Consider the following 27,873-nt stretch of genomic DNA (forward strand, 5'->3'; position numbering starts at 1 on the left):
GACAGGAGGTATCTTGTCTCTGTCATTTCCTTTGACGCTGAAACGCTGAGATGACCCCCCAGTCAGGCCCAGGTAAGAGGGGAAGCAGTTTTCCCTCCCCTCCTGCATTTCTGGGGAGGCATGAGCTGCTCCAAGTGGCTGGTCCTTTCTTCCTGCTTTTCTTCCCAGGCCTACTCAGCGGCCTGCCTTGCCCACAGGGTGGAGGGTTATGGCCCAGAGTGGGAACAAATCCAGGGTTTTCTCCTCCCATGCTACTTACTTCCCTGCCAGGCCAGTGTGATGTTTACCAGCATCAGCTGGCCCATTACTAGGGAGCAGCAAAGAGAAGCAGGTGGCCTGAAGATAGGAAGAGGAAATCCAACTGGTTGGGGTCTGATGGTGACTTCATCCTCTAGGTTCTATCAGTCAGCAGAAGCCACTCCCCCCGCCGGGAAGTAAGGCCTGTAGGCTCCAGGCAGAACACTCCACCTCCCCAGCCCTGGGTTTCATCACCTGGTTTCCCCTGGCCGCGTGCTAACCTGTGCAACGTCAGCACGAGGGCAGAGCAGACCTGTAGATGTGGGGTCTTCACTGGCTTTGCAAATAATCAAAGCCCAGTGTTAGTGAGACAATGGACAGTGAAGAGAGAAAGCCAAGAGAATATATCTGAAGTCCAGGGGAAGGTGGGTGTCTGGCGTGAGGTGTCAGACGGAAGTTCCACCAGCCCCACCCAGGGCCATGTCCACAGTTGAGGTCAGTCTTGTGGGAATGTGAAACCCAGCTGGCTGCTCAGGGGAGGTCTCCTACCTCGGCCTAGTGGGCCCCCTCCTCCCCACTCGGCCAGCCAGGTCTGCCGCCGCTAACTTAAAACGCTGCCCTCAATTCTATCTTTAGCTCTGGCTGCTGGGAGCCTGAGTGACAGGCAGGGTGGGGGCTTGTGCCGGGGTGGGAAAAATTTGCAGCTACCTGGCTAGCTGAGGTGGCATGATTGCAAGGAGCAGGGACCATGTGGTGCTCATCACTGCATCTGTGGCCCATGTGGAGGTGGGCACAGAGCTCCAGCGATACTGGATGAGTGGATGGGTGGATGCATCCAAGCACAGATGTAGCAGAGGTCCCCAGGAGAGAGAATGAGAGCAGGGCCAACCAAACCATAGACCAAGTCCCAGAAGGCACTCCGTGTGGTCTTGGGCTTGTGACTTTCCCTCCTGGCCTCCATTTCTTCATTTGTAAATGGGGGCTAGATAAGCAGTTTTCAGACTGTCTCTATGGACCACCACCACCACATCCACCTCCATTGCTCATTCCCCCCATCCCACCCCCATAAACAGGGTGCTGCTTCTGGGCGCTTGAGTTGGAAGGAAGGGAAACGATGGATTGACAGGGCTCTCCTACCACTTCCATCGGGGCTGAGTCATTTTTATTGATTCTGGACATTGAGTTTCTTGGAAAGGATTTTTTTAGACAAAGGGCAGCTCAGTTCCCTAAAGCATTTCCAGACTTGAGGAGCCAAAATGAAAGAGCCCCTCTGCTGTCTCTCATCAGGACTGATATGAAAACCCCTTATCTGAGCAATAAGACACCCACAAGCTCGCATCCAGCCAATTATCTCTTTCAATAAGAAAAAGTGAAGTTCCCCAGAAAGGATGAGAAGGGGAGGGGGGATAAGTCCTTGCAGAGCAGTAGGAGGGTGGATAGGAAGGGGCTGAGCAGGGGCTGATCTAAACCCACAGCTGGACCTTGAGGAGAAGCAAGCTAACATGGGGCTGGCGAGAAGACCTGGCACAGCAAGAGTTTTGAGGAAAGAGCCACAAGAGTGCTGTGGAGTCAGGATCCAGCCTCCCCTGACTGTCCTGAGGTGGGAAGGCTTGCAGACATTTGAGGTCCCACGGGGGATCTGGTGACCTGGTGTCCTGAGACCTGGGTGCCAGCTTGGTGCGCTGACCCCGTGGAGTCCAAGGAAAAAGGTTACTTGCGAGGTAGGAAGGCCCTGGGGAAAGAGGGCTTCGCCAGGGAACTGTTTGCTCTTCCTCGTGGCCTGCCTAATGAAAATGGTGAGGTTTGTCCAGGATCTCAGGCAAGTTATTTTAATTACATGTGCTTCCATGCCTTCCCCTGCTATAGGGAGATGACCTCTGACCCTGCCTACATCTCAGAGATATTCTGACTAAAACAGATTATGGATATGAAAGATTTTCCTTCTAAATACTAGAACTGCTTTATAGGTTTTACTCAGTGGCCGAGGGGCTGGGGGTCTAGCTGGCAGGACTCTGCTTCTCTCAGGTTCTTCCTTCTGCTCTTATAAACTTGCTCCAGTGAATCCCAGGGCCTTGAGCCTCCTTTCACCTTTATTTCTCAAAGGCATTCTCCTGTCACCCCCTTTCTTTCCTCTGCCTTTAACCTGGCCTAACCTCTGGTGCTATGCTCTCAATAAGGCTAAGTTCCTGTTTGGACCCCTTGCTCCAGCCTCCTGGTTCCAGCTCATCCACACACTCAGGCTGGCATCATTATCCCCTCCCCCCTGCTTGGAAACCTGCTGTGTGTTTAGATGTGCAACCCTCATTGAGCCCGAGTTACTCATCAAGCGAGTCACCTGGGCCACTCACTTCTTCCTGACCTGACCCCCAACCCCATGCACCACCTGACATAACTCCCTGCAGAAAATCAGCTTCCTACTTCCTCCTGTCTCCAGACCATCCTCTCACCCATGTCCTGAAAGGCCCTCCCCTTTCTTCATGCTAAATCAAGATGAAAATATCCCTTGAATAATTGGTCGAACATCTCCTCCCCTCTAAGAAACCTTTCCCAAATAACCTCACTGAAATCTTGCCTTCCCATCACTTTATTTATTTATTTTTAAATCTTTTTATTTGTAAAAGTTTTTATCTTTTTGGCCACACAGTGCGGCATGTGGGTTCTTATTTCCTCAATGAGGGGTTGAACCGTGCCGCCTTCATGGAGTCTTAACCATTGGACCACCAGGAAAGTCCCTTCACTTCACTTGGATACTTTCCAGAATAGGACAGGATTGGCATCTCTCTTGTGCATGTACATGTCAAGTATGTGGGTCTGTGGGTTCTGGTAAGTTCTGTGACAGACATCCTTCCCAAAGGCATCACACCCAGTTGTTCCCCATGGTGGGACTGATACAGACAGCTGACCAACTGGCAGACTCATTACATAGGAAGATGACCAGGTCAAATCTGGTGTTGGCGAAGATGGCAGGACAGCATCACATGCAGAGGCCACAGTGACCTTTATGACACTGAGACTTCCCAGAGCCTTTTCACCAAGAGGTGGCTATGGCTATCTTCCTCTAATGCCACTCTGAAGCATTCACCTCCTGTCTTGTTGTTTAGTTACTCAGTCGTGTCCAACTCTTTCATGACCCCATGGACTGTAGCCTGCCAGGCTCCTCTGTCCATGGAATTTTCCAGGCAAGAATACTGGAGTGGATTGCCATTTCCTTCTTCAGGGCATCTTTCTGACCCAGGGATCAAACCCGTGTCTCCTGCATTGGCAGGTGGATTCTTTACCACTGAGCCACGAGGGAAGCCCCCATCCCCTGTGGCAGGGGTTGTAGACATGGTGCAGACATCATCCCCTTCCCCAGGAGGGCAGGTTGCCTGCACTTTGCCAAGGAGTGAAGACTCAGGGGCTACTTATGTGTACACATCAGTTTCAGTACACAGTCCCAGCCTATTTTGTGGATTTAAATCCAGAGACGCCAAGGACAGGACATGTCTGCTGCTCAAGCAGGCGATTTAACCCGGAGTACCCTTTTGGTGCTTTCCAACCCTGCAGTCCTCTTTTCGTAGCATTCGGGTTGGAAAATGAAAAGCCCTCTATGCCAGCAATTAATTTACCAAAATAAACAAGATTTCTGCTTTTCGTGACAAAGACAGTCCCTGAATGCCAATCTTAGGGCTGCCAGATTGCAATTTCAAGTGGGTGCCGCTTGCGAGGTTATAATTTACAGGTGATTTATCATGGAGGTTATGAGAAAAGGAGAAAATGCGGTCAGGAGAGAGGAGAAACGTGTCGCCTAGCTCTTGTCCTCATCCCCAACTTCTTTGGCAACAAGTCTCGTGTCTTTGACTCTAGGTTTCCTCCCCTCTCAACCTTTTAATTTTTTTAAACCACAGATGATTCTTGTTTTTCCATTCTGTTCTACTTGGCTTATTTCCAACCCTTTGCTGACAAGGGTGCAGCCTGGCCCCGCTGCTTCCAGACAGCATCACTGGTTTCTGGTTCCTCCGGTGCCTTCCCCTTCCAGGACCTTAGGCTTGCTACATTTTACCCAAGGGTCCCATCCCTTCATCAGAGTACTGCTGATTCTAGAGTAGTCGGTTTGATACACTCTAGAAACAGTATCCAGACTGGAGATTTAGCCTCACTCCTTCCCCTCCCCTGAAGCCTGAATAAATAGGTGCAGGGATGAGAGCATTGGAAAAGGAGCCAACAGGCATAGATTTGAGATACAGAGTTGCTGAGGAGCTGGGAAGAGTTTGCTCAGGTAGGCAGAGTGTGGGGTCTGGGGGTGGAGGCTCTGAATGGCACCAGCCAGGGACCATTAGAGATTATGCTGGGGGAGTTAAAAGCAATGATTAAGTCTGGGAACATTGTCTCCTTCATCTCAGCCCCTGCTGAGAATCCATCCCAGTAATCACCCCTCCCATGCCCATCTCTGCTGTCTGAGGCTCAGCTCACTGGCAAGGACCCACCAGCCTTCCTGACACACTTACTCTACCAACTTTCTGCTTCCTACCACCTACCTCTGAGGATTTTGCTCTCTGTGGCTTTGCACTTTGGCTGGTAATATTTGCCAAGATTCCATCCACTCCAGTCCTGGTGATTCCCTGGGTTGGATTGTGGTCGAGTATTTATTATACATGGTTTCCAAGTACTTTGTGTGAAAAGTAGACACAGCTCTGACTTCAAACAGCTCACAGTTTTTCTTTGGAGTCAAGTTAAACACAGAAAACAATGAAAACATGCAGAGAACTAGGGAATAACTTGCTTCCAGGCAACAGCAGGAAGTTATTAAATCCTCTTCCCACTTTTCTGCTTGCATCTCACTCTTCCATCTGAGGTGGAGCTTCAGTTAGTTCAGTCGCTCAGTCGTGTCTGACTCTTTGTGACCCCATGAACTGCAGCACACCAGGCCTCCCTGTCCATTGCCAACTCCCGGAGTTTACTCAAACTCAATGTCCATTGAGTCGGTGATGCCATCCAACCATCGCATCCTCTGTTGTCCCCTTCTCCTCCTGCCTTCAATCTTTCCCAGCATCAGGGACTTTTCTAATGAGTCAGTTCTTCACATCAGCTTCAGCATCAGTCTTTCCAATGAACATTCAGGACTGATTTCCTTTAGGATGGGCTGGTTGGATCTCTTTTCAGTCCAAGGGACTCTCAAGAGTCTTCTCCAACACCACAGTTCAAAAGCATCAATTCTTTGGCATTCAGCTTTCTTTATAGTTCAACTCTCACATCCATACACAACTACTGGAAAAATCATAGCTTTGACTAGACAGACCTTTGTTGGCAAAGTAATGTTTCTTCTGCTTTTTAATATGCTGTCTAGGTTGGTCATAACTTTTCTTCCACAAGCGTCTTTTAATTTCATGGCTGCAGTCACCATCTGCAGTGATTTTGGAGCCTCAAAAAATAAAGTCTGTCACTGTTTCCACTGTTTCCCCATATATTTGCCATGAGGTGGAGCTTATGTAATAACAATAGAAATAAAGTGCACAGCAAATGTAATGAGCTTGAATCATCTCCAAACCATTCCCTGGTCTGTGGAAAAATTGTCTTCCACAAAACTGGTGCCTGGTGACAAAAATGTTAGGGACCACTGGTTTGGACATAACTCTCTATGAAGCCTCTTTATTTAGCTCTTCTCCAGAATGACATTGAAGTGGCCCCAAATCTTTCTAGAGGGGTGTGTAGGCAGAGCAATCTTGATAATAAAATCCAGTGAACAATTTCCAGACCAGACTAAGAGTGAGTGGTTTGCTGTGGGTTCAGTTCAATACTTTATGCACAACTACAGTTGTGCTAGGTCTTCAAGGGAGGGGTGAGTGGTACAAAAATTAAAAGAAAAATTTTGCCTCGAGAGAGCCAGTTCTTCATGCATTTCTAGTATTATCTGATTTATAAAACTTCAATCATATGAAATTCTTTGGTATATAGTACTCTGATGTATTAATGCTTTTCAGACTCTTTCACTAAACTACCACTACAGTCATAGCACTGACATTTTTAAAATCTCATGACTTTTTATAATCACATGATATTTACATTCCACTCTTTATCAGTATTGGTTTTAACATAAAATGATCTTCCTCCCCCTCATTCCTCAAGGTCTAGTTATAACTGAAGCCATAGGGAAAATGGGACAGTTATCCTGTCTTTTGTACCCCAGCCCATTATTTCACACCCAAGGGACACAGATATCCTCCGAGAATCAGGGTAACGGCTCAATCTCTATCTATTGGTTCTCCCTCCTTCCCAGCCTACCTCCTAGGTCTGACCCTGCAGGGGGCTCCAGACCCTCCATTTTTTTGGCTCTCTACTGCGACAAGCCCAGAGTCTGCTAGCTCTGGGACATCTTGCCCCTCGCTTACCTTCTTTCTGTGCCTCTCTCAGAGGAGACTCCCTGTTCGGTACCGGTCCTTGTTTTTACATTTTGTATTGTTTTTGGTTTTGGACACACCGTCATTCAGGCTCAAGGCAAATAGTGGCAAAAAAGTTATCAATCATTTCATTAACTAATTCTTTCAAAAAATATGTATTGGCCACCTGCTGCTCAGATGAAGTGCTGAATATGGTGATGAGAAAAATAGAAGTATTTTCTACCCCAGTGGTGGTTACAAGTTATTGGGAGAGATGACATGAATCAACTAATCCTATCAGTATGTAATTGTAAGCTGTGCCAGGAAGGAAGGAAATGAGGGGCTATAGGAACAATAGAGCAAAGTAGGGACTTGATCTGATCCAGGTGAGGTGGTCCTGGAAGGCATCTTTGAGAAAGAGACATTCCAGTATAAATGGGAAGGATGAGTAAGAGTTAGCTAAATGACAGCTAACTAAATGAGGGGAGACATTCCAGGCGGAGGGAACAGCATGTGTAAGAGTCCCGTGGCTAGAGGAGGGGAGCACTCAGGGGAGCCAACTTGAGGAACTGAAAGGAGACCGGTGTGGCCAGAGCATAGTCAGAGAAAAGAGAAGTGGGTCAGATGGGAACCAGAATTCTGAAATCCAAATCGCTAATTTTAGCTGGAGATACATACATATACACTGGATACACAGTCAGGACATAACCAAATACGCTTATTTAGTTCCAGAATAAACAAAGGAGGGGAAACTTTAAGTAAAAACAAATTCACCAAGACCAGAAGTTCAGGAGAAGGTAAATTCACTAAAATAAATATTAAAAAAAAAACACCCTCAGAAGACAAAGGGCAGGGACATGTTTGTTGAATGAAGGAAGAATAAACGATGGATGAATAAAGACCTGCTACTGCATTAGCCATCTCCATTTGCAGACATGCTCCCAGCAGAAGCCTGACCTGGCTCTGCCTCTTTCAGACCAAAATTGCCTTCAGTGCTCTTCCGTCTGGATGCCATGGCTTGCTGCACCTGTGACAGTCACAGCATGGTCCTGCTGTATGACCTTGATGGATTGCGGCTTGCCTCTACCACTAGACTTGGAGCTCCTTGAAGGCAGGGACCTGGCCCTTCTCACTTTTCCACTCCCAGGGCCCTGCAGAGTGCCTGGCACACAATAGGTGCTCCTTGCTTGAAGGAGTGCACAGTGTCCTCTCATATAAATTCCACAAGGGGATCAGGGTAATGAAAGTGAGCAGTTGTCTAAGCCATCCATACCCTCAGGACTAAGAGCAAATATTTCCAGAGCACCATCTGCCTTAGACATCTGGTTTGGTGGCAAAATCTTAAACTTGTTCTTAGAATGACCAAATCCAAGACCTTGTTTTCTGTGAGTGTGTCCAGCTCATCAAGTCAATAAAAACTAAGCAGAAAAATCCACAGGATGAACTGCCAGTTGTCCTCACTAGCCCACAATATTCCTAGAGTCTTTTCTCCTACCTCCATCCCACCAGCGCCCTCCCTTCCCCAGCGCTTTCTTTACCCACCTTGAAAGAAGATGCTTTTCAGCAGCCACAGGCTGGGAGACGCTCTGGATAGCTCTGTGGGGCTCGTTCCCATCCAGCCAACCCCTGGCAAGCTCTGGAGGGAAGCGGAGGGGCTGCAGAGATTCAGTATACCAGAGAGAGGAGAGCTGGATAAGCCAGATCCGCTTTCTCTAGAACTCTCAGAGGCAACCTGATACAATCCGCAGCTACAGAGCAGGCATCGTGACCCAGACGGGGGTGAGCAGCCAAGAACAGCTGGGAGGTTGGGGGAACAGAACTGAAGACAGACAACCGCCAGGAGGGGAGGCGGGGAGCCATTTCCTCATGAGCCCATGGCCGGGGAACCTGCGGGCTGGAGACAAACCGGTGTTGTCAACGAGCCCTGGACACAGATTACAGCTGGCTTCTACAAAATGGGAGCCTGAGTCCTGCTCTAGAGCCACCTACCCAGGATCAGGCACTACTGGGCCCTTCTTAGGGAGAATGAAACCAAATCAACTGTGTCTCTTCCCAGCCCTTTGGAGACCAAGGCGACTAGAGGGTTAAACGGTCAGATTCAAAACCTAAAGAATCATGACATTTGTTTTCCACATTAAAACAATTTGCTAAATGGGAAACCCCTGGTGGTCCAGTGGTTAGGGCTCAGTGCTTTCACTGTGGTGACCCAAGTCAAATTAATCTGTGACTGGGGAACTAAGATTCTGCAAGCCATGTAGAGGGGCAAAATAAATAAATAAAAATTGCTAAATAATTGCTGAGTTTTCAGCATTTACTTAAAGAGGAAACGGCAGTCTCAATTCTCAAGATGTTTACAGTTTAGAAGACAAGTAAGCTGACACACAAAAAACTACACATAAAAAACAATGTGGCAAAGTGTCATAAAAAGAGGATTAGAATCTGCTTTAATGAAGCCAAACCACAGGAGGCCATGAGGAAGCCACTGGTCTTGAATGGCCCCTGAAATGAAATCTGGAAGAAAAACCCATAGCAAATGCCTGTGATTCTAGGCCACTGAGCAGTTTCCATGGATGCAACCTTCCTTTCTTATCTAGGAGGGTAATAATCTTCTGGTCCTTATCAGAGCCAGAGCCAGGCACTGTGATGAGCACTCTGACATACCACCTTGGGTCATCATGAGAACCATCCTCAGGGTGGTCTGCTTATCCTCCTGTTTTACAGCTGAGGAAACTGAGGCCTTGTGCTGTGCTGTTCTTAGTCACTCAGTCGTGTCCGACTCTTTGCAACCCCATGGACTGTAGCTGCCAGGCTCCTCTGTCCATAGGGATTCTCCAGGCAAGAATACTGGAGTGGGTTGCCATGCCCTCCTCTAAGGGATCTTCCCAACCCAGGGATTGAACTCAGGTCTCCTGCATTGCAGGTGGATTCTTTACCATCTCAGCCACTGGGGAATTAAGAAAAATAACTCATTCCAAGGCAATCAGCTGGGGAAAGAGTTGGAACTGGGATAGAAACCCAGGATATATTTTAAATTTTAAACTGTATAGAAATCTATAACCAGGACTTCCCTGGTGGTCCAGTGGCTAAGACTCTGTGCTCCCAATGCAGGGGACCCAGGTTCGATCCCTGGTCAGGGAACCAGATCCCATATGCCAAAACTAAGACCTGATGCAGCCAAATAAATAAATATTAAAAAAGAAAACCTATAAACTACTGTGTTCCAAAAGTGAAAACCTCCCTACATGATCCTAGGGAAATGCTCATTGGTCCTGTGGAGCAGTTCAGCTTGCAGTGGCATCACTGTCAGGTACTGGGCTCCTGGACTCTAAAGCTCCCTAGGAGGAGCCAAGTCCATGTGGGAGAAGGCAAGATGAGAAGATCAAAACCACATCTCAGAATTCTGGAGAATCAGGTACAAGTTCCTTGGGCCAAATCTATCTGAAAGTGTTAGTCATCCTGTCCTGTCTGACTCTTTCCCACTCCATGGACTGCATGCAGTCCAACAGGGTCCTCTGTCCATGGACTGCTCCAGGCAAGAATACTGGAGTGGGTTGCCATTTCCTTCTCCAGGAGATCTTCCCGACCTAGGGAATCAAATCCGGGTCTCCTGCATTGCAGGAAGATTCTTTACCACCTGAGCCACCAGTGAAGCCCTATGTGAAATAGTCTCTAAATCAAAGATTTTGGCCGTCATCTCTGTCCTAAGCCCCTCGGGACTCCAGGAATTGTCCTCGCTCTCACAGGTGTGACCAGTCTGCATCCGCTGGCCCATGGGGCTTGAGCTTCCTTTCAGTGTCTCAGTGAATCATAAGCTGTTAGTTCTGACAGAGACATTAGAGGTTATCTAGCCCAATCCCTTCCATTTTTACATGACACATTGACAGTAATTAATGGCAGAGCCACTAGGATGTTTTGTCTTTGTTTCAGTAAAAGGTCAGCTTACCACTAAACACTAAAAGTTGTTTCCCTTGCTTGCAAAACCTGGAAAAGAATCTCATAACTGTTGTGTGCATCTTCTAAAAACCTCTGTGAAACCCCACATTTTTAAGATTTTGCTCCACCTGCAGTACTGCTTTTTGTGGTAGAGGCCTGTGGGTAGGGAAGGGGGTGGAGAGCAGAGTAATGCATTTCTCTAAGGCTGAGAACAAAAGTCCTGCTTCCTCACCTGGAACCTCCAGCATCTCTGCCATATTCACAGCCAGCAGCCATCCATTTTGTCTGTCAGGCTCCTTATCGGCTTGACCCACTGGCAGGCAGAGCTAAGCTCATCCTTTCACCTGCTGGCTGCTTATCTGGGACACATGATGTGTGGAGAACAGCCTGCCAGGCAGAGAGGGGCCAGGACTTTTCCTCTCAGGGCCCCAGCAGGTGAGAGGAACAGTGCTGAAGGGCTGGGTCTGTCCCCAGGGTCTCATGCCTTTGCTCTCCCTTTAGGATGGCCAACAGCTGCACTCTTCTGGCACCATGGGGCAAGGAACAGACAGCAGGCAGGGAATGCCTACAGCAAGTGGGAGACGCCACTGCTTCTCTTTGGCCCCAGTCATAAGGCGCCAGCCAGGCCTGCTCATCACTTTGCTTACCTTCTCCAAGGACCCTCAAGACACCTCTGCAGCCCATCTCCTGGGCCCCATCTCTAACCCCCTCCACTCCTTTGAAGGAACCAAACCTCTCGTTGGGAAAGGATGGTAGGTTCCCATAGCAATGGGCCTTTTAGCTGTTTCCATGGCAACCAACACTCAGACCATTTAGTTGCTAGTCAACTGACAGCTGTAAGTGAATAGGATTCAGTTTAGAATCAGAGGGATAGGCCAGAGAAGTCTCTTCGTAGAAGAAAACACAACCACCCAAAAATGACTCAATTCTTCTAAAGACTTTTTAGGTAACATCCATGGAGATCCAGCACAACTTTCTACCGGAGGTCGCACGAGACTGCCTTTCCAGTTCCCAACACACACACACACACACATACACACACACACACACACACACACAATCTCTCTTTCTTTCTCTCTCCTCAACCGAGTATCTCAGGCCTTTAAATCCCCCAAGTTCTATATCCTATTATGTCTCCTTCCCAAGGACCCTTGGGAACATCCTCCAAGACATTTTTCACATATAACCCTTTCATCTGTGTCAGTGCTCTTCCTATGTACCATGATCCTGTCCTCACGCTAATCCTGTCATTTAAGCAATATTTGCTTTTCAGATTGTCTGATGTGAATGGTTAATCCAAATCATCATCCCCTAGCCCAGACCTCACCTATGGCTAGTCACTTTCTTATGTCTGTGGGTGTACCTAGAGCACAGACTGTTTTACCAACCCTTGCAAAGCATGATTAAGATCAATCTGTTTCTTTGTAAAAGTCAACTAAAATTTCAAAACCAAACATATGAGATTAGAAATTACTCCATGCTCATTACTTTTCATTAGCCTGAAAATTTGACTAAATGCCAGGCCTCCCACCTAATACACCTCCAAACTGGGAATACTAGGTATTGAATTCCCTTTATTCCGTAAGCAGAAGTCCCCATCTTGGTTTGTTTTTTATTCTCTTGGGCTCCAAAATCACTGTGGATGGTGACTGCAGCCATAAAATTAAAAGACGCTTGCTCCTCAGAAGAAAAACTATGACCAACCTAGACAGCATATTAAAAAGCAGAGACATTACTTTGCTGACAAAGGTCCATCTAGTCAAAGCTACGGTTTTTCTGGTAGTCTTGTATGGATGTGAGAGCTGGACCATAAAGAAAGCTGAGTACTGAAGAATTGATGCTTTTGAACACTGGTATTGGAGAAGACTCTTGAGAGTCCCTTGGACTGCAAGCAGATCCAACCAGCCCATCCTAAAGGAAATCAGTCTTGAATATTCATTGGAAGGACTGATGCTGATGCTGAGGCTCCAATACTTTGGCCACCTGATGTGAAGAACTGACTCATTGGAAAAGAACTGACTCATTGGAAAAAACCCTGATGCTGGGAAAGATTGAAGGCAGGAGGAGAAGGGGACAACAGAGGATGAGATGGTTGGATGGCATCACCGACTCAGTGGACATGAGTTTGAGCAAGCTCCAGGAGTTGGTGATGGACAGGGAAGCATGGCATGCTGCAGTCCATGGGGTTGCAAAGAGTCAGACATGACTGAGTGACTGAACTGAACTGAATTTTATTTATTTTTGACTGTGCTGGGTCTTCATTGCTGTGCAGGCTTTTCTCTACTTGCAGCGAGTGGGGGCTACTCTCTAACTGTGGCGTGTGGGCTTCTCATTGTGGTGGGTTCTCTTGTGGAGCACAGGCTCTCAGGCACACAGTCTTCAGTAGTTGTGGCTCACAGGCTCTAGAACAGAGTCTCAATAGTTGTGGTTCATGTGCTTGGTTGCTCCAAAACATGGGGGATCTTCCCCTATCAGAGACTGAACTCATGTCTCCTGCATTAGCAGGGGATTCTTTATCACTGCACCACCAGGGTAGCCCCACCACCATATTTTTTAATTCACTGAAGCCTGGGGTTTCTCTACCCTGGAATTCATGCAGAAGAGCAGCTGTCTGAGTCTCCATGGCTTGCTCAGTAGACTAGAAAAGTGAGAGCATCACTGGAAACAGCATGACCTTTTTGAGAGGGTTGCCTATGAGCCCTCTGTATGGAAGATGACCTTTCAAACTAATCCCCCCACGGGAGCCCTACCCTGCTCTCTGCTGCAGGCTCCATGTAGCCTCACAATGGCCAGTAAACGGTTCTAAGCTGTTGCGGGACCCTTCTGCTCTGACTGAAGGATATTCACTAGTGGAACTGCTTTTCTTCTGTCTTCTTTCAACGTGAGGGCAGAAGTATAAAATGCAGGGCAGGGAGCTGTTAGCCTCAAAGGAGCCCAATGACATGAGAGTCTTCGGGGAAGGAGAGCAAGCAGACACACAGGAGAACTGAGCTTTTCTCCTGTACAGAGGATTGCTTCATCTTTGAGGGGACATGTCATCACACAGCAGATTGAACCTTCTGATTTTCCGGCTCTATCTAGATGAGGGACAGTGTCTATGTTTCTTAGAGTAGCAGCTGATATTTCCTGATTGCATACCATGTGTCAGGGTCATTCTAATGTTTTATATGTAACATCTCATTTAATCCTCACAGCTTTACTATTATTATCTCTAGTTAACACATAAGGAAACTGAAGTGCACAAAGGTTAGGGGATTTTAAGATCCTACTGGTAATTCTTGGCTCCTGGATGGCTCAGATGGCAAAGAATCCACCTGCAATGCAGGAGACCTGGGTTTGATCCCTGGATTGGGAAGATCCTGTGGAAGAGGGCATGGCAACCCACTCCAATATTCTTGCCTGGAGAATCTCCATGGACAGAGGAGCCTGGCAGGCTACAGTCCATGGGGTCACAGAGTCGGACACAACTGAGCGACTAAGCACACACTGTAATCCTACTGATTGATGAAGCCAGGATCCAACTACCAGCAGTCTGAAGCCACAGCACCTTTGGAATCCATTTAAGTCTGATAAACCCAGGGTCCGGCACAGGAAGACAGAGTGGGCTGTCCCTTTAGGCACAATGTGATAGAATACACAAAACATCCTAGCTAGAGTACAATGATTGAATGGCTCTAGGAATTAACTAGGAAATCTTGGCTGCTGATAACTTTATTCCCAATGTATGGCTGTCCCCTGGTGGTTTTCCTGGGAAACTCACAAGCTGAAGAAATCTAGTGAAAATAGGGTGAAAAGAACTAGACTAAATAATTTATTTGCTGCCTAAGCACTCCAGCCTAAAAGAGATGACCTTCCAAGGGCCACATTACCCGACTCCTTTGTGAATGGGGTTGTAGTCCCTGTGACAGCTAAAACCTGATAGATAGTACATTGATTCAAAACAGCAAACTATATGCCCATGATTGTACTTGTACTTAAAGAGCAGGACACTCCAAGATTTAAATAATTCAGCCAGTACTTGCTGCAACTTCACATTTCATCTTTAAGCTTCTAGACTTTCTCCATGGCAGAAGATTCCCGAAGATTACTATGCTTATGCCAACTTATAACTTCTTACTTCCCACTCCCACCCCAAATTCACTTCCCTTGACCTTGCAGATGCTGTTATTCCACTAAGGGATGCTTGCTTGCACTGTTTCTTTCAAGCACCCTTGGTGGTACAAGATTGTGCAAAGTGAAGCAAACAAGGTCATTTTATGTCAGACTGAGAGGTGAGTCCTGTGTGAAAGGGAGAAACAGCAGTTTCTGAAAGTCATATCTTTACTGTACTTGGGGACCATGGGACTGGATGCTCACCTCCCATGGATCTGGTGTAACACACTGGGTAAAAGAAGTTGTCCACAGCCCAAATGCAGAAGAAGATTGCCAAGTGTTTGTTTATTCAAAGAGACATGCATAAAGAGGTCACAAGTTAGTATTGTTAAAAAAAAAATCAAAACACCTGCTAATCAAATGCTGCAATTAATGAAAATGACCTAAGATAGAAAAGGAGACATGAGCTAACCGCAGAGAAATTTCAGTGACAGTGCTGCAGAGCAAATCAAGGCCGGAGAAACAGTTGGTGCTAGTGTTGAGGAGGCTCACTGGCCAGATGCACTGAGCTCAACGAGGCACATGGAGTCAAGGAACTTGCAGGTGTGATCCCAGGTGGACGGAGGCGGTTTGGAACCCATCCTCTGCTGCAAGGGCCGGCAGCCCTAGGGCAAGTTATCCAGTGTCCCCCAAGCAGCTTCATTCAGGTTCTGTCTGGTGACACCCTCCTTATTCCAAAAGCAAAACAAGACAAAAAAAACCCAAACCAAAAACAAAACCTGCCAAAACCAACAAAAAACCTCCGAAACCTGAAGACAACTGAATCAATCCCTGCAGTCTCACTTTCTCTTGGAAAGAAAAGTTGGATAAGTCCCAACCCTTTTACAAAGGATAATACAAGGGCGACAGTTCCAAGCTCTCAGGAACAGGGTCTTAGACGCTTTTGGAGGTTGAGAGGCATAAAACGGCAGTCTCGAAATTCCTTTCATCTTATGGCACTGATTGAGTTTAGACTTGATTTCTCCTCCCCTCCCTCCACCTGTGCTCTCTCACCCCCAGATGAACATATTGGCACTGAACAGCTCTAGGCTTCAACCTCTATGGGGATCTGCCAGCAGAAGAAACGTTGGTTTTTGTCATCGGTAAGTTCCCACTCCACCACCACTTTTATCTGAAGAAAGAAAAAGAATCAACAATGAAATTAAACTAGGACCTCACCTCAATCCAGAATGGGTTAAACTATGAATTTTAACTATGAATCCTAGACGGAAATTGTAACAAACTGTCTATTCCTCATACTTTTCTTATTAAATCATGCCATCATGAAGGCTGTTTGGGTAGGATGCAGGCACAGTCTGTGTCCTTAAGCTTAGAAGGGTAAACCAAGTTACACCTAGGATTTAGTGTTAGTAGTACCGCATCCTAGTCTAGTTAGCTTCTTAAATACAATTTCTAAAGCATTCTTTTTCCTCTTAGATCAATGATACATAAATGAAGGCACCCATGACAAAGAATTTTTAAGTTAAACAATTTCACATGCATTTTGACAACATGATCCAGCTTCTCCCAACTTTAACTATGAAGAGCGGAGAGTAAATAGTTTGATTCCTAGGTTTCAGGAAACTTACTTATTAGCTGAAAAAAGAAATGCCAAGGCACAAAGGATGTCCACAGAAGTTTAGGGTTGTATGAATACTTTCAGGGACAGTGACCTTTGTGGCAATATAGCTTTGATTAATGCCCTTAAACCGTTTTTTGACAGTATACCCCTATAGAGATCTCTGCCTTGACTGGTTACACTAGGAGCTGTCTCCTTCTAATTCTTTTTTTTTTTTTAATTTCCCCCAAGGCTGGGGGAGGGGGTGCACTGTTCCTGGAAGTACCAGGTCAATGCGTGGAGTGGATGAAGCAAGCTCCTATGCCAACTTCCTGCTCCAAAAATTCATTTAATATATTGTCCTTGGATAGAGAATGTATCAGATATTACACTGATAAGAATAGATACTATACTTGATCTTAGCCAAAAGGCCAAGAAGCAATCCTTCTAATTCTTAATAGATCACTGGCACCCGGGCCAGTTCTTTCTTATGTGGACCTTAGCTTACTTGCTTTTAGTTACAACCTCTCTTTTGTACTCAAAATGTTTCTTCAGAATGCAACATTTGGGTAACAGTGATACCCAGCTTTGAAACTTGTTTGGGAAGTTTTTCAAGACTAGTACACATTAACTACTGTTTCACTTACTGCACACATTAACATAGTTTGAGCTGGTTTTCAAATGAAATGTCACTTAAGCCCTGCAGAGCAACAAAACAAAAAACAAACAAAAAACAAATGAAATGTCACTGAACAATAACTACCATATATTAAGTGCCTACTCTGTATCAGGTCCTAACTAGATGATTTAAGTTACTGAGGCTCAGATATGTCCATGATTACATGGGTGGTCTGCAAGTTAATCTACAAATCTGTCCCCGGCCTTTAGCGCCTCTGATATCTCTCAAACACAGACTCCCTAGGGGCTTCCCTAGTGGCTCCGATGGTAAAGAATCTGCCTGCAGTGCGGGAGACCTGTGTTTAATCCCTGGGTTGGGAAGATCCCCTAGAGGAGGGCATGGCAACCCACTCCAGTATTCTTGACTGGAGAATCCGATGGACAGAGGAGCCTGGCGGGCTACAGTCCCTGGAGTTGCAAAGAGTCAGATGCAACTTAGTGACTAAGCACATGTGCATGGTAAGCACAGACTCCCTATATTTGAGTCTTTTTAGAATGTTCTTTAATTACTGGCTGTTTCTAGGGGAAAAATGGCCAGATTGCTCCTGGTTTGACTCGATCTCCTTTTAAGAAATGCAGCTCTTTCTCTTCATTGGAAAGAGTAGTCCCTTACTTCCTCATTCTTACCAAGATTCATAATCGTTAACACAGGCCCATTCTAGCAGGCTCTATCTCACGTATTCCACAGATGAAGAGGCAGGTGTAGCAGTGTGAGTCAGAGATGAGGGTGGGGGTGGCGTGGAGGAGAGAAAGCAGAGAGGAAAAAGCTACCACTCTGCTATGGACCTCACACATGACTGCCCTTTTGTTAAGAGATTAATGGAGAGACCAGGTTTTTCTGGTGACAATGTGACGATTACTTGAAATCTTGAACTATCTGATACCTAGCTAAAATTTTGTAGGGCTTCCCTGGTTGGCTCAGTGGTAAAGAATCTGCCTGCCTATACAGGAGACATGGGTTCAAGCCCTGGAGAGGGAAGGATTCCCTGGAGAAGGAACTGGCAACCCACTCCAGTATTCTTGCCTGGAGAATTCCGTGGACAGGGGAGCCTGGCAGGCTACAGTCCATGGGGTCGGAAAGAGCTGGATACGACTGAGTGACTGACACTCTCACTTTTCAACCATTAGGCAAGAGACAAAGAACAAAGGGACACAGTGAGAACTCTGCACCTCACAATTCCCACGATCCTTTCCCTGAGGCATTCGCTTTTTTCTCATAGAGATGAAGGATTCCTATTCTATTCTTTTCTTCTTGCCCTCTCTCCTTCGATTTCCAAACTAGTCACAGGACTTTCAGTGTTCTCAATCACAATGTCACTTACGGAGGGGTATTCACTCTTCACAGGTAGTTTGTTCACATAGTTATAGGTCTTGTCTTTTTCGATGGGGCATCTGATTCCAGACTTACAACCATCAGACTCAGGAATGGGAAAGGGAACTGGGATGCCCATTACAATGCCATGTACCACAGCCTTGCTACTTTGAGACTGAGTATCTAAGAGGAAAAAAAAAAGAGAGAGAATCAGATAGCGAAGGAAATAGCCTATTTCCAAACTCAAAATAAAGAATTCAGACATAGTCTCAAGCAATGGCATTGCTGTGCTGACAAACCGAAGTATGTACCTCTTAATTCCTAGGGTATATTTCTCTTTGCAGTTATACTTAGTGAATGCTATGCCGAGAGTATTCACTCAGAAACTTGAAAAATTACTAAATTATACAAATATAAAAATAATCAGTGGGGGCTGTTTTCTTTGCTCTTAACCCCACCTTGCTCTTCACTGCCTTTCAGTTTCTTAGAAGAACCAGAGCTACCTGGATAAATAACCTTATGGAACAAGCTAACTGATTTTTGGCAGTCAACTTTCTGTTTACTATCTGTATCAGATTCTGTCAAAGTGTATCGTGCATCTTAAAGAGTGTGGTCTCTGAATTCTCAAATATCCTGTCCTAAGGATTCCAATAAAAATTAAGAATCAAGTGGAGAGACAATACAGAAAGAGGGACTAGAAGTCTCCACAGAAGGGCCATGGCCTGTAACAGTAGCGAAAGCAGTAACTCTTTAGAAATTGGGTAAGAGAAAGGTACATTTCTTGTTCACCTTTACTCTCCAAATCAAAAGGCAGAGGGAATAAACGTAATAAAATTAGGGCAATGGAGTTATGAGCTATTAGATTCTTCTAGAGATCTCGAGTATTGGCTCTGTTTCTTTCTGTCTCCCAGCTACTTTTGTTGAGAAGATACATTTTTGATTTGGAACAATAGAGGGGATGGGGTATTTATCCAGGAGGGATAACAACTCTAGGACTTAGAGCTGTCTTTAGGCTTATGAACAAGAGATGATAGGAACTCTGAGATTTTTTTTGTTAGTCTGTCTAGTTCCATAGGATAGAAAATGAGGGGAAGATTTAGGGCAGCTGCCCTTTTTAGAAACAGAGATTTTACATTTGTCTAGACTCCTGGGAATCTGAAGGAGATGAATAAATAAGAAATAAATAAGTTCCAATAACATTTCTTCAAGTTGAAGAAGAAAGCTTGGAATTCTTGGTTGTTTCTTGGGTCAAGAGTGAGTTCCCCAAACCTTACAGAGGATAAATATTAATTGCTCCTATATTTTCAGGCAGAATATAGATAATAACTGGAAGATATATTGCTTGAAATAACATTTTGGAAGAGTACTAAAGTTTACAGAGTTGGGGTTGGTACTAACACTCTGCAGTCTGTAGCTAGAGTTGACATTCCCATGAAATCTGCTGTGTAATATGGACCACAATAAGACAAGCTGTCTTCTCTGACCTGTGAACACATGGAAATCCCCTTTGCTTAAAGGGAGTCTGGCAACTATGGACTCCAAGAAACAGGCAGGGGGGACCCAGTATGAGAAGGGTGTGTAAAAGTATGGTGAATCCTAGCTTTGTTCACTGAGAGGGAGGTCACGGAATTCCTGACTGCAATTCCCTCCCCCTCACATTCTCACGCTCACTCCAATTCTTAGATTGATGTCACACTTTAAGATGAATTTGAAGGTAAAAACCACTTTTACTTACTACTGGTGAACGTGACATTGACACTGTAAGACTGTCCTTTGTGCAGTTTGCAGGGCTGGGTGGGACATGGGCTCACATTCACTTCCTTTATAACTCCGACCCCAGAACCTGCAAAAGAAGAACAATTTGTTTGGATGGGAGGGAAAACAAATCACCTAGGCTGTCTCCTATCTAATGGGAAGGTGCTCTGCCTTCCCAATGAGACCACTGGGACCAGCAGGGTGGTGAGAAACTGCTCATATTTGACAGGTGGAGGGGAATTAAGGAAATGATCGAGTATACACAGCCAGCTCCCCTGCTCTACAAGCTGGGAGGGCTCCACCAGGGGAAACCATCCCCACCCCTCCTGCCATCCTGACACAGGATCTGAAAGTGGCACACAGGGCTTAAGTGATGACTCAAGTTGCATAGCTACTGTTTCCACTTGGGATCTAAGGCTACTGTTTCCAGTTGGAACCTTGAGACTGGCTGCTCTCTTAACTGTCCTTCCCACCCCCACCCACCCCTGGTCTTTCAATCCTGCCCTGGTAGCTCTCCAACTCATGGTCTCTGAGCTTTGAATACTGCTACCAATGAGAACAGTTTCAAGCACACATTTGCAATACACAGAGTAGAGGTGTACACTCTACTCTGGAACCCATGTTCTTCAAAATAAGTGGTTGGAGGCAGGGAGTGTGCCTTTTTTCCCCCACCAGTCTAAATAACGACAAAAATACTCTGACCAAGAAAAGTTAAGCACAAATCTTCAAGAATCTTCTTACTTCATCCAGGCCCCTGAAACCAGACAGCTGAATGGGAGAGAATAGAAGTAAACAACTGGGTAAGTTTAAGCTGCACCACTCATATACCATTGCTGAGAGCTAGACTCCGGGATCCGACACCTGGCTGTGAAATCTCACTGGCTCCATCAAGTACTGTGGAAACTTAAGGCAAGATACTTAGTCTCCCTGGGGCTAATAACAGTACCTACCTCAGAGGGTAGGTGAGCTAATACATGATAACTCTTAATAAGTGCTTAGAACATAGTAATGCTGTACAGGTATTCACCATTACTATCATTATACTGGGGCAATTCCCAGGTGGCTTGAGTTCTAAAGAATCCACCTGCCAAGGCAGGAGACACAAGAGACATGGGTTTCATCCCTGAGTCAGGAAGATCCCCTGAAGGAGGAAATGGCAACCCACTCCAGTCTTCTTGCCTGGAAAATCAAATGGACAGAGGAGCCTGGTGGGCTACAGTTCATGGGGTCACAGAGTCAGACACAACTGAGAGTGAACACACAAACACACATCATCATCATCATCATCATACTGGGATTTAGTCCATGAATTCAATCTAGAGCAGCCGCTCCTGGGTGGGTTAGCAAGTTCCCCTTTGACACAAAAGGTGAGCCTCTCACCTCAAATTTACTTTGTGGGTAGAAATTTTGGATCCAGACAATAGAACAGACTGTCTCCAAAGTACAGTGTATGAAGACTAAGAAAATGGCACATTGAGTGCACGTTATCTTGGGTGGAACAGTTTCCTTGTTTTGACTAACACTGCTCCAGCTAGTTCTGTAAACCATATTTTGCTGTCCCCTATCCCAACTTGCTTCTCCATCACAGCAAAGTCCTCAAAACATAAAGACAAGATTCTTTTCTCTAAGCACTCTCTTCCACTCTGTCCTATCTTCTAGGACCAGGAAAAAAAAATATCCAGAACCTTAATCAACAACTTATTAAAAAAACAGTGCTTATGCTGAAGCTTTCAACTTCTAGTTTCTATCAAGGCTGGCTCACATGATCTAGGAGGTACTGAGTATCCTCAGTACCCTCTACTGATCTAGAGGGTAGTACTTAGCTACTTTATTTAGTTTTTTTTTTTTCTTCTTGTTGACAAGAGGTTCTTGGATTTCCAGTGTCAACAGAGCAAATTTCTCAGTCCTAACCCTCAAAAATTGCAAAACTAGTTTGCTTGGCCCCATTTCTGACTTGAGGAAATATCACTTTAGGAGAAAGGAGGCAGAATGGGGCTCAAAAATCCTTTTGATGTGGGCACTGAAGTTTTTACACTATATTTCCCAATTCCAAAGTAAACTGAAAGTCTGTCACTGAAACTCTCCTTCCCTTAAGAAGTTCTTGCCATAGGCGTACACCTGTTTTTTTCACATGAGCAGACCAATCTCAGTTTCCTTAGTTTTTTTTTTTTTTTTTTAATGTTAATGCTACTGTTGAAATCCAAAGTGACTCACAAACATCCACTAGTTTCCTACTGCTTACAAGCTGTAAGAACTTGGGCAAGTTACTTTATGTGCCGGTTTCAGAATGCAAGAGTTGAATGAGTTGATAAAGTTAACGTAGTGCCTTTATCCAAAGTTGGCCACTAAGTTTAGTGGAGGGAAAGGCAGTAATGTGAGGTGATAATAACATCTTTCAAGCCACTCTCCTAGTTCAGTGGAACAGCATTTGTTAAGCATTAATAGGCCAGCGATTTTTATTCCTTGATCACTCCTAGCCCTAGCCCCTAATTCTGCTCTTGCCTCAACATGAATTTTGGAAATATAGTGGAAAGAGTATTTATTCCCTTATTTACTTTTCCAACACATATTTATTGGGCAGTTACTATTACCTGGGGACTGGATGTGAAGAAGCACATTTATTCTGGTTGTCATTATGCTCTGTGATTGGGTGAGTTACTTAACATCTCTGAAACTCAGTGATTGACTATATGAGTGTGTGTGTGCTCAGTCATGTCTGACTCTTTGCGGCCTCATGGACTGCATAGCCTGTGAGGCTCCTCTGTCCATGGGATTTCCCACGCAAGAATATTGGGATGGGTTGCCATTTCCTTCTTCAGGGGATCTTCCCAGACTCAGGGATTAAACCTCCTCTCTTGCATCTCCTGCACTGGCAGGCAAGTTCTTTACCGCTAGTGCCACCTGGAAAGCCCATGATTGATTATAGGATCTCCAAGTCTCCTTCCAGCTCACAAATTTTATAAAGTCAGTTTTATTTCTCTTTTACTTATCATTACACCTCTCCACTTCAGAAAAGCTCTGCTCAAACATTTAATTTGGATAGATTTGACTGAAGGAACTCACAATTTCTACCCCGTTGTATTTCTCATCAAAGACTCCAACCACAGTTGCAAGAGAGGGTTATGCATCACAAGTTGTGACCAGAAACAAGAGTTTTATAAATAGGAGAAGAAAACTGGAAAGAATTACAAGTTCCATAGCCCAAAACGAAGCCCTAAAGGAATAGCTCATGAAAGGAGAATTGACTTTCGACGTTTCAGCAAAAGGGAAATGTAAAAGAAAAGCAAAAGGAGTGGGGAGGGAGCGGGCACCCAAGACACAAGGCATGAATAAAGAGAAGTTTTGCACCTCACCCCTGACGCCCCAAGCGGCACGTGAACCTTCGGTTGTTTGCCCTACAAACTTTCGGAAACTTCAGCAAAAAGCCCACCTCCAGAAATGTGCTCGGACCCAAACATAGGTTGATGAGATCAAGCTGTGAGAGGTCGGGTTTTATCCAGGCCAGCACCTTGTCCCCTACCCCAACCGACTCCAGCCCACTCCACGAAGGGTCCGAGGCTGAGCCTGGCTGCTCGCAGGACCCGCCAAACCCAGCCCAGAGGTCTTAGCATCAGATTCTGTCAGGGGCTCCCGCAGAGGGCGCGGGAATTTCGGACTGGCCCCAGGGCTCACCGCAGTCCTTGAATTTCACCGGCTCGGCCATGGCGGAGGCACTGAGTGCCAGGAACAGGATCGCGACAGCCAAGATATGCATCGCTGCTAAGGCTCCAAGCTCAAGGAAGGAAGAACCAGCTCTCTCGGTCACAAGATAAAGTCTTCAGGGATGGGCCAGGCCGGGGGAGGAGCCCAGATGCTCTGGAGCCCAGTCAGGCGACCGGTCACTAACCAGCGGGGCCGAGGCCTGCCCGCGCCCCGCCCCCGGCTCCACGGAGCCAGACAGGGGGTCTGGGACTCTCGCAAACTCCGCCCATCCGCTCCGCTCCGCCGCGGGGCAAGGGAGATCCATCTTCATCCGGAACGCCTCCCCTTGCTAGCGCTCCGCCTGGGCTTTGTGGGTGTGTCCTCGCTTCCGCAATGGGAGCATTTCTAGCCAATAAAATCCCTTCTCCTTCCGCATCTCCCAATAGATGTGCTTAGGGGCGGGGTTTTCGTGGATCCCGCCTCCCGAGGCCCAGGCGCAGAAGGCGATTGGGGAAATGTGAGGGGGCGGAGCTTGCAGAAGAAAATGGCGGCCGTCCGAGGGCTAACAGCTGTGGCCCTGAGAGTTATGACTCCCTGGCAAAAGAGCAGGTAACTAAGTCTAGAAAAGCACCTGGTTAGCGCTTCCAGGACTCAGGCGAAACTAAGGCTCCCGGGGGAGGTGAAGGTTTGGCGTGAGGCTGTCCAGGTGGGGGGACTTCAGGTTTGGCGTGAGGCTGTCAGGTGGAGGGACTTCAGGTGTGGTGTGAGGCTGTCCAGGCGGGGGGACTTCAGGTTTGGCGTGGGGCTGTCCAGGCAGGGGGACTTCAGGTTTGGCGTGGGGCTGTCCAGGCGGGGGGATCAGGTGTGGCGTGGGGCTGTCCAGGCGAGGGGACTTCAGGTTTGGCGTGGGGCTGTCCAGGCGGGGGCACTTCAGGTTTGGCGTGGGGCTGTCCAGGCTGGGGGACTTCAGGTTTGGCGTGGGGCTGTCCAGACGAGGGGACTTCAGGTTTGGCGTGGGGCTGTTCAGGTGGGGGGACTTCAGGTTTGGCGTGAAGCTGTCCAGGTAGGGGGACTTCAGGTTTGGCGTGGGGCTGTCCAGGCGGGGGGACTTCAGGTTTGGCGTGGGGCTGTCCAGGTGGAGGGCTCTAGGTGCTCTTTTGCTCCCAGGCTCACCCTCCTCCTTTGCGCAGCAGGCTCCTCGCGGCCTCCCGCAGACCCCGAGCGCTTCGGGAAGTGTCGACCTCTAGCCCCGAAGCTGGCGAAGGGCAGATCCACCTCACTGACAGCTGTGTCCAGGTAAGAAGCGGGTCGCGGGGCAGGGGTGGCAGGCGAGGACTGGGAGTTGGGGGGGGGGACTTCCCTTTGGCCCACCCTTCTTTCTCTCCTTGCCTGGCATTCTTGACCCTCCTTCCTGCATTTCAGAGGCTTCTGGAAATCACCGAAGGGTCTGAATTCCTCAGGCTGGAGGTGGAGGGAGGTGGATGCTCCGGATTCCAATACAAATTTTCACTGGATACAGTTATCAACCCTGACGACAGGCAAGGAGAAAGGGGTGGGTCCTCCGAGAATGTGCAGGAGGGATAAAAGTGTCTCCAGTTTCAGGTTCACTTTTATTCTACGTTTAAAACTTTTGCTAAGGATAACACTGCATCACCCTTCTCACACAGTGGGGATGCAATGAAGATTTGTTGTCTTGAAACAAAATAACTAAGTCATAGGAGGAAAATTGGCCTAAGTCCATAGGGTCATTGGTAGAGAGCAGCAGGCTGGACTAGAAAGTTTCCAGGCCTAAATTTCTAAACATTTCCCAGTATTCTTTCCATTGAGTCTTTTTGCCTCAAAGAAAATCAGCACATGTTAGAGGTCCTAAGGGAAGCTTCCTCCGTATTTTAGAGAACAGGATGGGCATCTCTGGGCTCAGAGGGTGTTATGTTTCTGGTGTTTATGATGTTCATTAATGCCTTCCTCTCCTCTTTTCAGGGTGTTTGAAAAGGGTGGGGCAAGAGTGGTGGTTGACTCTGATAGCTTGGCCTTCGTCAAAGGGGCCCATGTGGACTTCAGCCAAGAACTGATCCGAAGCTCGTTTCAAGTGTTGAACAATCCTCAAGCGCAGCAAGGTTGCTCTTGTGGATCATCCTTCTCTGTCAAACTTTGATGTGATGACAAATAACCTGGAGATTGCTATCATCTGACTGATTTGAGGAACCTGGGATTAGAACAATTCTAGAAGTTTCGTTCCCATCATGACCCTCTCTCAATTTTATTTTCCCTTAATCCAGGATGTTGTTTCACCACTATTTTCAGAATGTGAAACTTTTACTCTTGATTTAATTTCTCCTACCCAGTTGTAAGGCCAAGCCTGTGGATGCTGTTACCTAAGATTTAGTAACTGGTTGAAACCAGTATCATCTGTAGAGCCTCCAAGGTTCCAGGAGCTACTTCTCTGGCCTTCAGAGCTACTTGTACAAATGTGTATAGCTATGTATAAAAGCTTCGTTTTAAAGTCCTTATTTACTTGTGTTGTGGATCAGAATCACTATTGTGTAACTTGAACACTGTGTTACTAGACCAGAGAGGATGAGAAAGGCAAATGAAATGTTATCTTTTTGTTTTGCTATTTATTTATTTATTTACTTACTTTTATTGAAGTATAGTTGATTTGCAGTATTGTGCCAATCTCTGCTGTACAGCAAAGTGACTCAGTTGTATACATATATACTTTCTTTTTTATTTTCTCTTCCATTATGGTTTATCACAGGATATTGAATATAGTTCCCCTGTGCTATACAGTAGGATCTTGTTGTTTGAAATGTTATCTTTTTCATCTCACCCTTCCTTAATGTGTTAGTTTACTTACCATTATTTTCTGTGCAGCCATTCTTCCCTTCCCATTTGTTACAGCAGATACATTTTCTTTTCATACTTAGGAATGTGTTAGATTCACAAAACCAATAACCCATCACCCAGAAGAACTTGGACCTAAACCTCACTGATACTTGAATCATAGGTTTGCAAATAAGCTTCATACTCCATATTCACACAAGGCATTTTGAGATTCTTTGCTAATTTAGTGACTGAATCTTTTTAGAATATGTTGCTTTATTTACCTTATGGTATAAAATGTTTCTGGTCTCATTGTATAGCTGGAAGTTGTCCCTTTGTTGATATAGATAGTAGATACTTGGGGTTTTTTTTTTTTTCAGTTTGAACTATCAAATGCAGGGTGCCCATTTAAATTTGAATTTTAGACAAATAGAAAATTTTAGTATAAGTGTGTCTCTGTGAATACTAAAAATTATTTGTTATTTATCTGAAATTCAAACTTAATTGGATATCCTGTATTTTTATTTGTTAAATTTGATAACCTTACTTTAGAGTCTCTGAAAGAAGAGCTGTTTATACACAGATTCCAATGAATTTTAAAGTATTTGTTTGAGTATACTTAAATAGGCTAAGGAGCTAGAAACAACTGTAGTATGTATGTGACAGTGCTGGGGCAGCCAGAGCTGCATGGCAACAGACAACTAAAAGAAAAGATAAAAAGCACCACCACCGTGACAAATGATTAATGAATGCTAACGGTGGGGAAAGCACAACCAAGTTGATTCTGTTAGGATTACTGATTAAACTCACCTTTTCTTCGAGAGCCTAAAAGTTCATATCAGCAAATTTTGCATTCTGGAATGGATTGAAACTTTCCTAGACTTAATTAAGGGCATTCAATAAAAGAATTATCCACAAGAAAAATAGAAATACAGAATCTGGGACAGAAACTTACTTACATTTTTGATATGGGAAAACCTAGGACTTAGAACAAACCTATCGTGTGTCTGCAGTGTATACAGACAGAAAAGGTCACTCAGAAACCTGAGCAGGTTTTTTTCTTAGCAGATTGCTATGGGAAAAGTCAGAAAGCAGTGTGTGGAAGCATCTGTGTGTTAACTTTACTAAGCCATTGAAAATGACTGCCAATACCTGGGCCTAATAAGGTTTTCAGCACAGACTAAGTCCTTTCATCCTCCTTGAGATTTTGTTACATTTTAAGTGTTAAACCTCTTCTATGATATTTTTGGGGGTTATTTATTGATATGATGAGCTTGGCACAAACATAATAGCTTTAGTTATTCAATAAACCATTAAGTTCCAGTGGTCAGTTAGTCAAGAACAGGATCTCTTCCAAAGACTATGTATAAATGCTGCTGCTGCTGCTGCTAAGTCACTTCAGTCGTGTC

The 27,873-nt window shown here is 45.8% G+C and overlaps 3 protein-coding genes and 2 non-coding genes across 6 annotated transcripts in view; 2 read left to right on the forward strand and 3 right to left on the reverse strand.

Annotated features, from left to right (window-relative positions):
• Nucleotides 1-8,307, reverse strand: part of SYNDIG1L (synapse differentiation inducing 1 like) — a 58,648-nt gene extending 50,341 nt beyond the window's left edge. The window contains exon 1 of the mRNA XM_081509194.1: nt 8,136-8,307. The gene's annotated coding sequence lies outside the window, so the exon portion shown is untranslated. The remainder of the gene's footprint in view (nt 1-8,135) is intronic.
• A 1,351-nt stretch (nt 8,308-9,658) lies between these two features.
• Nucleotides 9,659-9,731, forward strand: TRNAG-CCC (transfer RNA glycine (anticodon CCC)). Its single transcript has one exon. It is a non-coding gene; the product is annotated as a tRNA-Gly (tRNA).
• Nucleotides 9,732-14,936: 5,205 nt separating this feature from the next.
• NPC2 (NPC intracellular cholesterol transporter 2) lies at nt 14,937-23,880 on the reverse strand. The gene is made up of 4 exons (XM_081509197.1): nt 23,633-23,880; nt 19,941-20,048; nt 18,216-18,388; nt 14,937-15,789 (listed from the first exon to the last, which is right to left on the reverse strand). Exons 1-4 carry the CDS (start codon nt 23,712-23,714, stop codon nt 15,703-15,705), a joined length of 450 nt encoding a protein of 149 aa, XP_081365323.1. The 5' UTR covers nt 23,715-23,880; the 3' UTR covers nt 14,937-15,702.
• Nucleotides 16,476-16,658, reverse strand: LOC145516025 (U2 spliceosomal RNA). Its single transcript, XR_014061206.1, has one exon. It is a non-coding gene; the product is annotated as a U2 spliceosomal RNA (small nuclear RNA).
• Nucleotides 23,881-24,175: 295 nt separating the features above from the next.
• Nucleotides 24,176-26,781, forward strand: ISCA2 (iron-sulfur cluster assembly 2). 2 transcript variants are annotated; one of them, XM_081509195.1, is made up of 4 exons: nt 24,176-24,250; nt 24,832-24,937; nt 25,064-25,179; nt 25,622-26,781. In XM_081509195.1, the coding sequence occupies exons 1-4, from the start codon at nt 24,186-24,188 to the stop codon at nt 25,794-25,796; spliced, it is 462 nt and encodes a 153-aa protein (XP_081365321.1). In that variant the 5' UTR covers nt 24,176-24,185; the 3' UTR covers nt 25,797-26,781. The 2 variants fall into 2 exon arrangements, with proteins under 2 accessions (XP_081365321.1, XP_081365322.1); XM_081509196.1 differs by having other exon boundaries at nt 24,835-24,937.
• The last annotated feature ends 1,092 nt before the right edge of the window (nt 26,782-27,873 follow it).

This window comes from Giraffa tippelskirchi, chromosome 7, assembly GCF_054371585.1.
Source record: "Giraffa tippelskirchi isolate mGirTip1 chromosome 7, T2T-mGirTip1v1.2.pri, whole genome shotgun sequence".
Lineage (NCBI taxonomy): Eukaryota > Metazoa > Chordata > Mammalia > Artiodactyla > Giraffidae > Giraffa > Giraffa tippelskirchi.